The sequence below is a fragment of the Bombina bombina genome, chromosome 10 (genome assembly GCF_027579735.1).
Source record: "Bombina bombina isolate aBomBom1 chromosome 10, aBomBom1.pri, whole genome shotgun sequence".
NCBI classification, from domain to species: Eukaryota; Metazoa; Chordata; class Amphibia; order Anura; family Bombinatoridae; genus Bombina; species Bombina bombina.
The window spans coordinates 23,082,953-23,097,776 of NC_069508.1; the positions used below are offsets into that span (position 1 = coordinate 23,082,953).

At 37.5% G+C, this 14,824-nt stretch overlaps 1 protein-coding gene across 2 annotated transcripts in view; it reads left to right on the plus strand.

Moving 5' to 3' along the window:
* COLGALT2 (collagen beta(1-O)galactosyltransferase 2) overlaps nt 1-14,824 on the plus strand; it is a 137,954-nt gene that overhangs the window by 93,208 nt on the left and 29,922 nt on the right. For both annotated transcript variants that reach the window (XM_053693855.1, XM_053693856.1), the window contains exon 6: nt 12,549-12,668. In XM_053693855.1, the coding sequence (XP_053549830.1) occupies nt 12,549-12,668 (120 nt within the window). The remainder of the gene's footprint in view (nt 1-12,548; nt 12,669-14,824) is intronic.

The window sequence follows — 14,824 nt, forward strand, 5'->3', positions numbered from 1 at the left end:
CTAGTGTAGAGCTGTGTAATAATGTTACATAAATCGGCCCCATAGTGTAGAGCTGTGTAATAATGTTACATAAATCGGCCCTATAGTGTAGAGCTGTGTAATAATGTTACATAAATCAGCCCCATAGTGTAGAGCTGTGTAACAATGTTACATAAATCGGCCCCATAGTGTAGAGCTGTGTAATAATGTTACATAAATCATCCCCATAGTGTAGAGCTGTGTAATAATGTTACATAAATCATCCCCATAGTGTAGAGCTGTGTAATAATGTTACATAAATCGGCCCCATAGTGTAGAGCTGTGTGATAATGTTACATAAATCGGCCCCATAGTGTAGAGCTGTGTAATAATGTTACATAAATCGGCCCCATAGTGTAGAGCTGTGTAATAATGTTACATAAATCGGCCCCATAGTGTAGAGCTGTGTAATAATGTTACATAAATCGGCCCTATAGTGTAGAGCTGTGTAATAATGTTACATAAATCGGCCCCATAGTGTAGAGCTGTGTAATAATGTTACATAAATCAGCCCCATAGTGTAGAGCTGTGTAATAATGTTACATAAATCGGCCCCCTAGTGTAGAGCTGTGTAATAATGTTACATAAATCGGCCCTATAGTGTAGAGCTGTGTAATAATGTTACATAAATCAGCCCCATAGTGTAGAGCTGTGTAATAATGTTACATAAATCGGCCCCATAGTGTAGAGCTGTGTAATAATGTTACATAAATCAGCCCCATAGTGTAGAGCTGTGTAATAATGTTACATAAATCGGCCCCCTAGTGTAGAGCTGTGTAATAATGTTACATAAATCTGCCCCATAGCGTAGAGCTGTGTAATAATGTTACATAAATCAGCCCCATAGTGTAGAGCTGTGTAATAATGTTACATAAATCAGCCCTATAGTGTAGAGCTGTGTAATAATGTTACATAAATCAGCCCTATAGTGTAGAGCTGTGTAATAATGTTACATAAATCGGCCCCATAGTGTAGAGCTGTGTAATAATGTTACATAAATCGGCCCAATAGTGTAGAGCTGTGTAATAATGTTACATAAATCAGCCCCATAGTGTAGAGCTGTGTAATAATGTTACATAAATCAGCCCTATAGTGTAGAGCTGTGTAATAATGTTACATAAATCGGCCCAATAGTGTAGAGCTGTGTAATAATGTTACATAAATCGGCCCAATAGTGTAGAGCTGTGTAATAATGTTACATAAATCGGCCCAATAGTGTAGAGCTGTGTAATAATGTTACATAAATCGGCCCAATAGTGTGTAGCTGTGTAATAATGTTACATAAATCGGCCCCATAGTGTAGAGCTGTGTAATAATGTTACATAAATCGGCCCCCTAGTGTAGAGCTGTGTAATAATGTTACATAAATCGGCCCCCTAGTGTAGAGCTGTGTAATAATGTTACATAAATCGGCCCCCTAGTGTAGAGCTGTGTAATAATGTTACATAAATCAGCCCCATAGTGTAGAGCTGTGTAATAATGTTACATAAATCGGCCCCATAGTGTAGAGCTGTGTAATAATGTTACATAAATCGGCCCCATAGTGTAGAGCTGTGTAATAATGTTACATAAATCGGCCCCCTAGTGTAGAGCTGTGTAATAATGTTACATAAATCACCCTTATAGTGTAGAGCTGTGTAATAATGTTACATAAATCTGCCCCATAGTGTAGAGCTGTGTAATAATGTTACATAAATCTGCCCCATAGTGTAGAGCTGTGTAATAATGTTACATAAATCTGCCCCATAGTGTAGAGCTGTGTAATAATGTTACATAAATCGGCCCCCTAGTGTAGAGCTGTGTAATAATGTTACATAAATCTGCCCCATAGTGTGGAGCTGTGTAATAATGTTACATAAATCTGCCCCATAGTGTGGAGCTGTGTAATAATGTTACATAAATCAGCCCTATAGTGTAGAGCTGTGTAATAATGTTACATAAATCGGCCCCATAGTGTAGAGCTGTGTAATAATGTTACATAAATCGGCCCCCTAGTGTAGAGCTGTGTAATAATGTTACATAAATCGGCCCCCTAGTGTAGAGCTGTGTAATAATGTTACATAAATCGGCCCCCTAGTGTAGAGCTGTGTAATAATGTTACATAAATCGGCCCCCTAGTGTAGAGCTGTGTAATAATGTTACATAAATCGGCCCCATAGTGTAGAGCTGTGTAATAATGTTACATAAATCGGCCCTATAGTGTAGAGCTGTGTAATAATGTTACATAAATCGGCCCCCTAGTGTAGAGCTGTGTGATAATGTTACATAAATCAGCCCCATAGTGTAGAGCTGTGTAATAATGTTACATAAATCGGCCCCATAGTGTAGAGCTGTGTAATAATGTTACATAAATCGGCCCTATAGTGTAGAGCTGTGTAATAATGTTACATAAATCGGCCCTATAGTGTAGAGCTGTGTAATAATGTTACATAAATCGGCCCCATAGTGTAGAGCTGTGTAATAATGTTACATAAATCAGCCCCATAGTGTAGAGCTGTGTAATAATGTTACATAAATCGGCCCCATAGTGTAGAGCTGTGTAATAATGTTACATAAATCAGCCCCATAGTGTAGAGCTGTGTAATAATGTTACATAAATCAGCCCCATAGTGTAGAGCTGTGTAATAATGTTACATAAATCTGCCCCATAGTGTGGAGCTGTGTAATAATGTTACATAAATCAGCCCTATAGTGTAGAGCTGTGTAATAATGTTACATAAATCGGCCCCATAGTGTAGAGCTGTGTAATAATGTTACATAAATCGGCCCCCTAGTGTAGAGCTGTGTAATAATGTTACATAAATCGGCCCCCTAGTGTAGAGCTGTGTAATAATGTTACATAAATCGGCCCCATAGTGTAGAGCTGTGTAATAATGTTACATAAATCGGCCCTATAGTGTAGAGCTGTGTAATAATGTTACATAAATCGGCCCCCTAGTGTAGAGCTGTGTGATAATGTTACATAAATCAGCCCCATAGTGTAGAGCTGTGTAATAATGTTACATAAATCGGCCCCATAGTGTAGAGCTGTGTAATAATGTTACATAAATCGGCCCTATAGTGTAGAGCTGTGTAATAATGTTACATAAATCGGCCCTATAGTGTAGAGCTGTGTGATAATGTTACATAAATCGGCCCTATAGTGTAGAGCTGTGTAATAATGTTACATAAATCGGCCCTATAGTGTAGAGCTGTGTAATAATGTTACATAAATCAGCCCCATAGTGTAGAGCTGTGTAACAATGTTACATAAATCGGCCCCATAGTGTAGAGCTGTGTAACAATGTTACATAAATCGGCCCCATAGTGTAGAGCTGTGTAATAATGTTACATAAATCAGCCCCATAGTGTAGAGCTGTGTAATAATGTTACATAAATCGGCCCCATAGTGTAGAGCTGTGTAATAATGTTACATAAATCAGCCCCATAGTGTAGAGCTGTGTAATAATGTTACATAAATCAGCCCCATAGTGTAGAGCTGTGTAATAATGTTACATAAATCAGCCCCATAGTGTAGAGCTGTGTAATAATGTTACATAAATCGGCCCCATAGTGTAGAGCTGTGTAATAATGTTACATAAATCGGCCCCATAGTGTAAAGCTGTGTAATAATGTTACATAAATCGGCCCCCTAGTGTAGAGCTGTGTAATAATGTTACATAAATCAGCCCCCTAGTGTAGAGCTGTGTAATAATGTTACATTAATCAGCCCCATAGTGTATCGTTGTGTAATAATGTTACATAAATCTGCCCCATCGTGTAGAGCTGTGTAATAATGTTACATAAATCAGCCCCATAGTGTAGAGCTGTGTAATAATGTTACATAAATCGGCCCCCTAGTGTAGAGCTGTGTAATAATGTTACATAAATCGGCCCCCCTAGTGTAGAGCTGTGTAATAATGTTACATAAATCGGCCCCATAGTGTAAAGCTGTGTAATAATGTTACATAAATCGGCCCCCTAGTGTAGAGCTGTGTAATAATGTTACATAAATCAGCCCCATAGTGTAGAGCTGTGTAATAATGTTACATTAATCAGCCCCATAGTGTATCGTTGTGTAATAATGTTACATAAATCTGCCCCATCGTGTAGAGCTGTGTAATAATGTTACATAAATCAGCCCCATAGTGTAGAGCTGTGTAATAATGTTACATAAATCAGCCCCATAGTGTAGAGCTGTGTAATAATATTACATAAATCTGCCCCATAGTGTAGAGTTGTGTAATAATGTTACATAAATCGTCCCCCTAGTGTAGAGCTGTGTAATAATGTTACATAAATCGGCCCCCTAGTGTAGAGCTGTGTAATAATGTTACATAAATCGGCCCCATAGTGTAGAGCTGTGTAATAATGTTACATAAATCGGCCCCATAGTGTAGAGCTGTGTAATAATGTTACATAAATCTGCCCCATAGTGTAGAGCTGTGTAATAATGTTACATAAATCGGCCCCATAGTGTAGAGTTGTGTAATAATGTTACATAAATCTGCCCCATAGTGTAGAGCTGTGTAATAATGTTACATAAATCGGCCCCATAGTGTAGAGCTGTGTAATAATGTTACATAAATCGGCCCTATAGTGTAGAGCTGTGTAATAATGTTACATAAATCTGCCCCATAGTGTAGAGCTGTGTAATAATGTTACATAAATCGGCCCCCCAAGTGTAGAGCTGTGTAATAATGTTACATAATTCGGCCCCCTAGTGTAGAGCTGTGTAATAATGTTACATAAATCAGCCCCATAGTGTAGAGCTGTGTAATAATGTTACATAAATCAGCCCTATAGTGTAGAGCTGTGTAATAATGTTACATAAATCGGCCCCCTAGTGTAGAGCTGTGTAATAATGTTACATAAATCTGCCCCATAGTGTGGAGCTGTGTAATAATGTTACATAAATCAGCCCCATAGTGTAGAGCTGTGTAATAATGTTACATAAATCAGCCCCATAGTGTAGAGCTGTGTAATAATGTTACATAAATCTGCCCCATAGTGTGGAGCTGTGTAATAATGTTACATAAATCTGCCCCATAGTGTAGAGCTGTGTGATAATGTTACATAAATCGGCCCCATAGTGTAGAGCTGTGTAATAATGTTACATAAATCGGCCCCATAGTGTAGAGCTGTGTGATAATGTTACATAAATCGGCCCTATAGTGTAGAGCTGTGTAATAATGTTACATAAATCAGCCCCATAGTGTAGAGCTGTGTAATAATGTTACATAAATCGGCCCTATAGTGTAGAGCTGTGTAATAATGTTACATAAATCATCCCCATAGTGTAGAGTTGGGTAATAATGTTACATAAATCGGCCCCCTAGTGTAGAGCTGTGTAATAATGTTACATAAATCTGCCCTATAGTGTAGAGCTGTGTAATAATGTTACATAAATCGGCCCTATAGTGTAGAGCTGTGTAATAATGTTACATAAATCGGCCCTATAGTGTAGAGCTGTGTAATAATGTTACATAAATCAGCCCCCTAGTGTAGAGCTGTGTGATAATGTTACATAAATCAGCCCTATAGTGTAGAGCTGTGTAATAATGTTACATAAATCGGCCCTATAGTGTAGAGCTGTGTAATAATGTTACATAAATCGGCCCTATAGTGTAGAGCTGTGTAATAATGTTACATAAATCGGCCCCATAGTGTAGAGCTGTGTAATAATGTTACATAAATCGGCCCCCTAGTGTAGAGCTGTGTAATAATGTTACATAAATCGGCCCTATAGTGTAGAGCTGTGTAATAATGTTACATAAATCGGCCCTATAGTGTAGAGCTGTGTAATAATGTTAGATAAATCGGCCCTATAGTGTAGAGCTGTGTAATAATGTTACATAAATCGGCCCTATAGTGTAGAGCTGTGTAATAATGTTAGATAAATCGGCCCCCTAGTGTAGAGCTGTGTAATAATGTTACATAAATCGGCCCTATAGTGTAGAGCTGTGTAATAATGTTACATAAATCGGCCCCATAGTGTAAAGCTGTGTAATAATGTTACATAAATCGGCCCCCTAGTGTAGAGCTGTGTAATAATGTTACATAAATCGGCCCCCTAGTGTAGAGCTGTGTAATAATGTTACATAAATCAGCCCCCTAGTGTAGAGCTGTGTAATAATGTTACATAAATCAGCCCCCTAGTGTAGAGCTGTGTGATAATGTTACATAAATCGGCCCCCTAGTGTAGAGCTGTGTAATAATGTTACATAAATATGCCCCATAGTGTAGAGCTGTGTAATAATGTTACATAAATCAGCCCCATAGTGTAGAGCTGTGTAATAATGTTACATAAATCTGCCCCATCGTGTAGAGCTGTGTAATAATGTTACATAAATCGTCCCCCTAGTGTAGAGCTGTGTAATAATGTTACATAAATCGTCCCCCTAGTGTAGAGCTGTGTAATAATGTTACATAAATCGGCCCCATAGTGTATCGTTGTGTAATAATGTTACATAAATCGGCCCCCTAGTGTAGAGCTGTGTAATAATGTTACATAAATCTGCCCCATAGTGTAGAGCTGTGTAATAATGTTACATAAATCTGCCCCATAGTGTAGAGCTGTGTAATAATGTTACATAAATCTGCCCCATAGTGTAGAGCTGTGTAATAATGTTACATAAATCGGCCCCCTAGTGTAGAGCTGTGTAATAATGTTACATAAATCTGCCCCATAGTGTAGAGCTGTGTAATAATGTTACATAAATCGGCCCCATAGTGTAGAGCTGTGTAATAATGTTACATAAATCGGCCCTATAGTGTAGAGCTGTGTAATAATGTTACATAAATCGGCCCCCTAGTGTAGAGCTGTGTAATAATGTTACATAAATCTGCCCCATAGTGTGGAGCTGTGTAATAATGTTACATAAATCGGCCCCATAGTGTAGAGCTGTGTAATAATGTTACATAAACCGGCCCCATAGTGTAGAGCTGTGTAATAATGTTACATAAATCGGCCCCATAGTGTAGAGCTGTGTGATAATGTTACATAAATCGGCCCTATAGTGTAGAGCTGTGTAATAATGTTACATAAATCTGCCCCATAGTGTAGAGCTGTGTAATAATGTTACATAAATCAGCCCCATAGTGTAGAGCTGTGTGATAATGTTACATAAATCGGCCCTATAGTGTAGAGCTGTGTGATAATGTTACATAAATCGGCCCCATAGTGTAGAGCTGTGTGATAATGTTACATAAATCGTCCCCATAGTGTAGAGCTGTGTAATAATGTTACATAAATCGGCCCCATAGTGTAGAGCTGTGTGATAATGTTACATAAATCGGCCCCATAGTGTAGAGCTGTGTAATAATGTTACATAAATCGGCCCCATAGTGTAGAGCTGTGTGATAATGTTACATAAATCGGCCCTATAGTGTAGAGCTGTGTGATAATGTTACATAAATCGGCCCCATAGTGTAGAGCTGTGTGATAATGTTACATAAATCGGCCCCATAGTGTAGAGCTGTGTAATAATGTTACATAAATCTGCCCCATAGTGTAGAGCTGTGTAATAATGTTACATAAATCTGCCCCATAGTGTGGAGCTGTGTAATAATGTTACATAAATCAGCCCTATAGTGTAGAGCTGTGTAATAATGTTACATAAATCAGCCCCATAGTGTAGAGCTGTGTAATAATGTTACATAAATCGGCCCCATAGTGTAGAGTTGTGTAATAATGTTACATAAATCGACCCCCTAGTGTAGAGTTGTGTAATAATGTTACATAAATCAGCCCCATAGTGTAGAGCTGTGTAATAATGTTACATAAATCGGCCCTATAGTGTAGAGCTGTGTAATAATGTTACATAAATCATCCCCATAGTGTAGAGTTGTGTAATAATGTTACATAAATCGGCCCCCTAGTGTAGAGCTGTGTAATAATGTTACATAAATCGGCCCTATAGTGTAGAGCTGTGTAATAATGTTACATAAATCGGCCCCCTAGTGTAGAGCTGTGTGATAATGTTACATAAATCAGCCCCCTAGTGTAGAGCTGTGTGATAATGTTACATAAATCAGCCCTATAGTGTAGAGCTGTGTAATAATGTTACATAAATCAGCCCTATAGTGTAGAGCTGTGTAATAATGTTACATAAATCGGCCCTATAGTGTAGAGCTGTGTAATAATGTTACATAAATCGGCCCTATAGTGTAGAGCTGTGTAATAATGTTACATAAATCAGCCCTATAGTGTAGAGCTGTGTAATAATGTTACATAAATCAGCCCTATAGTGTAGAGCTGTGTAATAATGTTACATAAATCGGCCCCATAGTGTAGCGTTGTGTAATAATGTTACATAAATCTGCCCCATAGTGTAGAGCTGTGTGATAATGTTACATAAATCGTCCCCATAGTGTAGAGCTGTGTAATAATGTTACATAAATCGGCCCCATAGTGTAGAGCTGTGTGATAATGTTACATAAATCGGCCCCATAGTGTAGAGCTGTGTAATAATGTTACATAAATCGGCCCCATAGTGTAGAGCTGTGTGATAATGTTACATAAATCGGCCCTATAGTGTAGAGCTGTGTGATAATGTTACATAAATCGGCCCCATAGTGTAGAGCTGTGTGATAATGTTACATAAATCGGCCCCATAGTGTAGAGCTGTGTAATAATGTTACATAAATCTGCCCCATAGTGTAGAGCTGTGTAATAATGTTACATAAATCGGCCCCATAGTGTAGAGCTGTGTAATAATGTTACATAAATCTGCCCCATAGTGTGGAGCTGTGTAATAATGTTACATAAATCAGCCCTATAGTGTAGAGCTGTGTAATAATGTTACATAAATCAGCCCCATAGTGTAGAGCTGTGTAATAATGTTACATAAATCGGCCCCATAGTGTAGAGTTGTGTAATAATGTTACATAAATCAGCCCCATAGTGTAGAGCTGTGTAATAATGTTACATAAATCGGCCCTATAGTGTAGAGCTGTGTAATAATGTTACATAAATCATCCCCATAGTGTAGAGTTGTGTAATAATGTTACATAAATCGGCCCCCTAGTGTAGAGCTGTGTAATAATGTTACATAAATCGGCCCTATAGTGTAGAGCTGTGTAATAATGTTACATAAATCGGCCCCCTAGTGTAGAGCTGTGTGATAATGTTACATAAATCAGCCCCCTAGTGTAGAGCTGTGTGATAATGTTACATAAATCAGCCCTATAGTGTAGAGCTGTGTAATAATGTTACATAAATCAGCCCTATAGTGTAGAGCTGTGTAATAATGTTACATAAATCGGCCCTATAGTGTAGAGCTGTGTAATAATGTTACATAAATCGGCCCTATAGTGTAGAGCTGTGTAATAATGTTACATAAATCAGCCCTATAGTGTAGAGCTGTGTAATAATGTTACATAAATCAGCCCTATAGTGTAGAGCTGTGTAATAATGTTACATAAATCGGCCCCATAGTGTAGCGTTGTGTAATAATGTTACATAAATCTGCCCCATAGTGTAGAGCTGTGTGATAATGTTACATAAATCAGCCCCATAGTGTAGAGCTGTGTAATAATGTTACATAAATCTGCCCCATAGTGTAGAGCTGTGTAATAATGTTACATAAATCGGCCCTATAGTGTAGAGCTGTGTAATAATGTTACATAAATCAGCCCCCTAGTGTAGAGCTGTGTAATAATGTTACATAAATCGGCCCCATAGTGTAGAGCTGTGTAATAATGTTACATAAATCGGCCCCCTAGTGTAGAGCTGTGTAATAATGTTACATAAATCGGCCCTATAGTGTAGAGCTGTGTAATAATGTTACATAAATCAGCCCCATAGTGTAGAGCTGTGTAATAATGTTACATAAATCGGCCCTATAGTGTAGAGCTGTGTAATAATGTTACATAAATCGGCCCTATAGTGTAGAGCTGTGTAATAATGTTACATAAATCAGCCCCATAGTGTAGAGCTGTGTAATAATGTTACATAAATCGGCCCTATAGTGTAGAGCTGTGTAATAATGTTACATAAATCATCCCCATAGTGTAGAGTTGTGTAATAATGTTACATAAATCGGCCCCCTAGTGTAGAGCTGTGTAATAATGTTACATAAATCATCCCCATAGTGTAGAGTTGTGTAATAATGTTACATAAATCGGCCCTATAGTGTAGAGCTGTGTAATAATGTTACATAAATCAGCCCCCTAGTGTAGAGCTGTGTAATAATGTTACATAAATCGGCCCTATAGTGTAGAGCTGTGTAATAATGTTACATAAATCGGCCCTATAGTGTAGAGCTGTGTAATAATGTTACATAAATCAGCCCCCTAGTGTAGAGCTGTGTGATAATGTTACATAAATCAGCCCTATAGTGTAGAGCTGTGTAATAATGTTACATAAATCAGCCCCATAGTGTAGAGCTGTGTAATAATGTTACATAAATCAGCCCCCTAGTGTAGAGCTGTGTAATAATGTTACATAAATCAGCCCCATAGTGTAAAGCTGTGTAATAATGTTACATAAATCTGCCCCATAGTGTAGAGCTGTGTAATAATGTTACATAAATCGGCCCTATAGTGTAGAGCTGTGTAATAATGTTACATAAATCGGCCCCATAGTGTAGAGCTGTGTGATAATGTTACATAAATCGTCCCCATAGTGTAGAGCTGTGTAATAATGTTACATAAATCAGCCCCATAGTGTAGAGCTGTGTAATAATGTTACATAAATCAGCCCCCTAGTGTAGAGCTGTGTAATAATGTTACATAAATCGTCCCCATAGTGTAGAGCTGTGTAATAATGTTACATAAATCGGCCCCATAGTGTAGAGCTGTGTAATAATGTTACATAAATCGGCCCCATAGTGTAGAGCTGTGTAATAATGTTACATAAATCGGCCCCCTAGTGTAGAGCTGTGTAATAATGTTACATAAATCGGCCCCCTAGTGTAGAGCTGTGTAATAATGTTACATAAATCTGCCCCATAGTGTAGAGCTGTGTAATAATGTTACATAAATCGGCCCTATAGTGTAGAGCTGTGTAATAATGTTACATAAATCGGCCCTATAGTGTAGAGCTGTGTAATAATGTTACATAAATCGGCCCTATAGTGTAGAGCTGTGTAATAATGTTACATAAATCAGCCCTATAGTGTAGAGCTGTGTAATAATGTTACATAAATCGGCCCTATAGTGTAGAGCTGTGTAATAATGTTACATAAATCTGCCCCATAGTGTAGAGCTGTGTGATAATGTTACATAAACCGGCCCCATAGTGTAGAGCTGTGTAATAATGTTACATAAATCGGCCCCATAGTGTAGAGCTGTGTAATAATGTTACATAAATCGGCCCTATAGTGTAGAGCTGTGTGATAATGTTACATAAATCGGCCCTATAGTGTAGAGCTGTGTAATAATGTTACATAAATCAGCCCCATAGTGTAGAGCTGTGTAATAATGTTACATAAATCGGCCCTATAGTGTAGAGCTGTGTGATAATGTTACATAAATCGGCCCTATAGTGTAGAGTTGGGTAATAATGTTACATAAATCGGCCCCATAGTGTAGAGCTGTGTAATAATGTTACATAAATCGGCCCCATAGTGTAGAGCTGTGTAATAATGTTACATAAATCGGCCCTATAGTGTAGAGCTGTGTAATAATGTTACATAAATCGGCCCCATAGTGTAGAGCTGTGTAATAATGTTACATAAATCGGCCCTATAGTGTAGAGCTGTGTAATAATGTTACATAAATCAGCCCCATAGTGTAGAGCTGTGTAATAATGTTACATAAATCAGCCCTATAGTGTAGAGCTGTGTAATAATGTTACATAAATCGGCCCCATAGTGTAGAGCTGTGTAATAATGTTACATAAATCAGCCCCATAGTGTAGAGCTGTGTAATAATGTTACATAAATCTGCCCCATAGTGTAGAGCTGTGTAATAATGTTACATAAATCGGCCCCATAGTGTAGAGCTGTGTAATAATGTTACATAAATCGGCCCTATAGTGTAGAGCTGTGTAATAATGTTACATTGTATAATATTGCAAATTATTAATACAACATTAGCAGAGAATTATATTTATTTATAGAAGCAAACTGATAATAGAAATACATTGGAGAGTTGTTTAAACGTGTGCTGTATCTGAATCACAAAAGAAAAAAATGTTTCATCTCCCTTTAAACAGCATTGTAAAACTGCAAACCATTTCTTTTTGTTGTAATGATTAGTTATACTACTTTATAATGCTGTAGAGACGTGCACTTATAAAGATGCAGATCTGAACAATATTTATATATAAATGTATAATACAGTTGTAAAACTAATATATATTGTTATACTATATGTTGGTAACACAATATGTACAAAGTGTATAATATTATTGTATAACAATTTGATATAATAGTATAATAATACTAAATAGTGGTATTAGGCTATAATAGTTCTGCATAATAATATTTAAGATATGGTTAATAATGTATAATAAAACAGTTGATCTGTATAATAAACCAGAATCTATCATTGCTTGGACTCAAACAATATTTGGTTATAAAACGGATTTCTTGTTGCTTTTCTAGGAATACAAATGTACATCTGTAACAGAGAGCACTATGGATATCTCACTGTGCCGCTGAAACCACATCAAAGCCTGCAGGAAGACATTGAGAATTTTATTCACGTACAGACAGAGGCAATGAGTAAGTTACTGTGCTTGTTGGAAAGGACAGAGGGGCAGCTGGAAATGTCTTTGTGAACTGATCTAAAAACAGCATTTTGTATTTGTTAAGTAAATGTGCTGCTGGATATGTATTTATAACTTCTCATCAGAGTTCCCTTTAAAGCGTCCAGCATTGTGTAGTGTTTGCTAACTTCCAGGTATGGTTCCCTGATTAACTGTTTCACTGCTGGGCTGCTCACAAAATGTGTCCTTCTGATTAATACATAGACCAAGCAAGAGTCATGATTACCAAAGTGAATGTTTATCTCAGTTAAGTAATGATTGATTCTATTACATTTTACTTTTTCCAATCTATATATTTACAAGGAAATTGGCATGTTGGGGCTATACAATGCATTAGGCATACTTATGGGTCAGTGCCCATGTAAGTGCAGAGCTGCAACCCACGCACACACTCATGGTGCCAATCTGGGAACGAAAAAAGCCTTATCCAGCCTATTTTAAACCAATTCTAATGAACTGAATGTTAATAGAACAGATGTGCCACACTTGCAAGGTTTCACTCGGCTAGATTATGAGTTTTGCGGTATGGGTGAAAAAACAGCGTTATGGCTCTTTTTCACTACTGCTGGTATTACAAATCTTGCAGGTCTTTCTGCACCGCACACTTTTTTGGCCGTAACACAACGTAACTACCGCAGCTTTCAAAAAGTCTTTTTTCAAAGGGACTTCCATAGCGCCGGTATTACGAGTTTGCCTGTCCGGCCAAAAAGTGAGCGGTACAGCCAATACCGTCAAGATCCATACCGTAAACTGAAAGTCAGTAGTTATGGGTTTTTTTACGCTACAAAGCTGTAGCATAAAACTCATAACTAAAGTGCTAAAAAGTACACTAACACCCATAAACTGCCTATTAACCCCTAAACCGAGGCCCTCCCGCATCGCAAACACTAAAATAAAATGATTAACCCCTAATCTGCCGCTCTGGACATTGCCGCCACTATAATAAACATATTAACCCCTAAACCGCAGCACTCCCGCATCACAAACACTAGTTAAATATTATTAACCCTTAATCTGCCTCCCCTAACATCGCCGCCACCTACCTACATTTATTAACCCCTAATCTGCCGCCCCAACGTCACCACCACTATACTAAATTTATTAACCCCTAAAACTAAGTCTAACCCTAACCCTAACACCCCCTAACTTAAATATAATTAAAATAAATCTAAATAAAACCTACTATCATTACCTAAATAATTCCTATTTAAAACTATATACTTACCTATAAAATAAACCCTAAGCTAATACATTGTAGCTAGCTTAGGGTTTATTTTTATTTTACAGGCAAGTTTGTATTTATTTAACTAGGTAGAATAGTTAGTAAATAGTTATTAACTATTTATTAACTACCTAGCTAAAATAAATACAAATTTACATGTAAAATAAAACCTAGAGAGAGTAAGTAGTTCTGGTAACACAAGCACTCAAGCTACCTCTATCCGGTTAACCCGGAAATAAACCTTCCGCTGTATAGACGCAGCTCCTGGAATACCATTGCCGGTGGCAGCGCAACCCAGCTGCCGTAATGCAATAGAAGTGTAGAAAAAATAGCAGGCACTACACACATTAATAGTATGCAAATAACAGTCCACAGTTTATTCAAAAGAACACGGTAAATACCAATCCATAAAATCCATGAACAGTGTGGAGCAGTTCATCAATAAAGCTTACAGTCAAACGTGGTGTGGACAGTGGCGAATGTCTGACGCGTTTCGCGCCCCCTACAGGCGCTTACTCATAGACCTAATACATGCATTGCACAAGGTGTACTATATATACCCTAACCAATTAAAATTAACCTTCTAGAGTCCTTTTGTAACTCAAAAACGGAAACTAAGGGGAATGGTTATCACTGAATACTTAAACAAGTATTACACGTGTATAAACTGACAGAGCTATGTGACAGGCTAATATGACCTCTTGAAAATCTTAAAATACTGAAATACTGATGCAGAAAACTATAATAATAAGTATATAGCCACCAATAAGAAATGCAACAAATAGCACACCTCTAGGCACAACTCATGGAGTGCTTTCAGTAACATGATATATTACCTATTTAAATATGCAATAAAGTATGCAGCATAAAAATATGGCAAAAAGAAAATT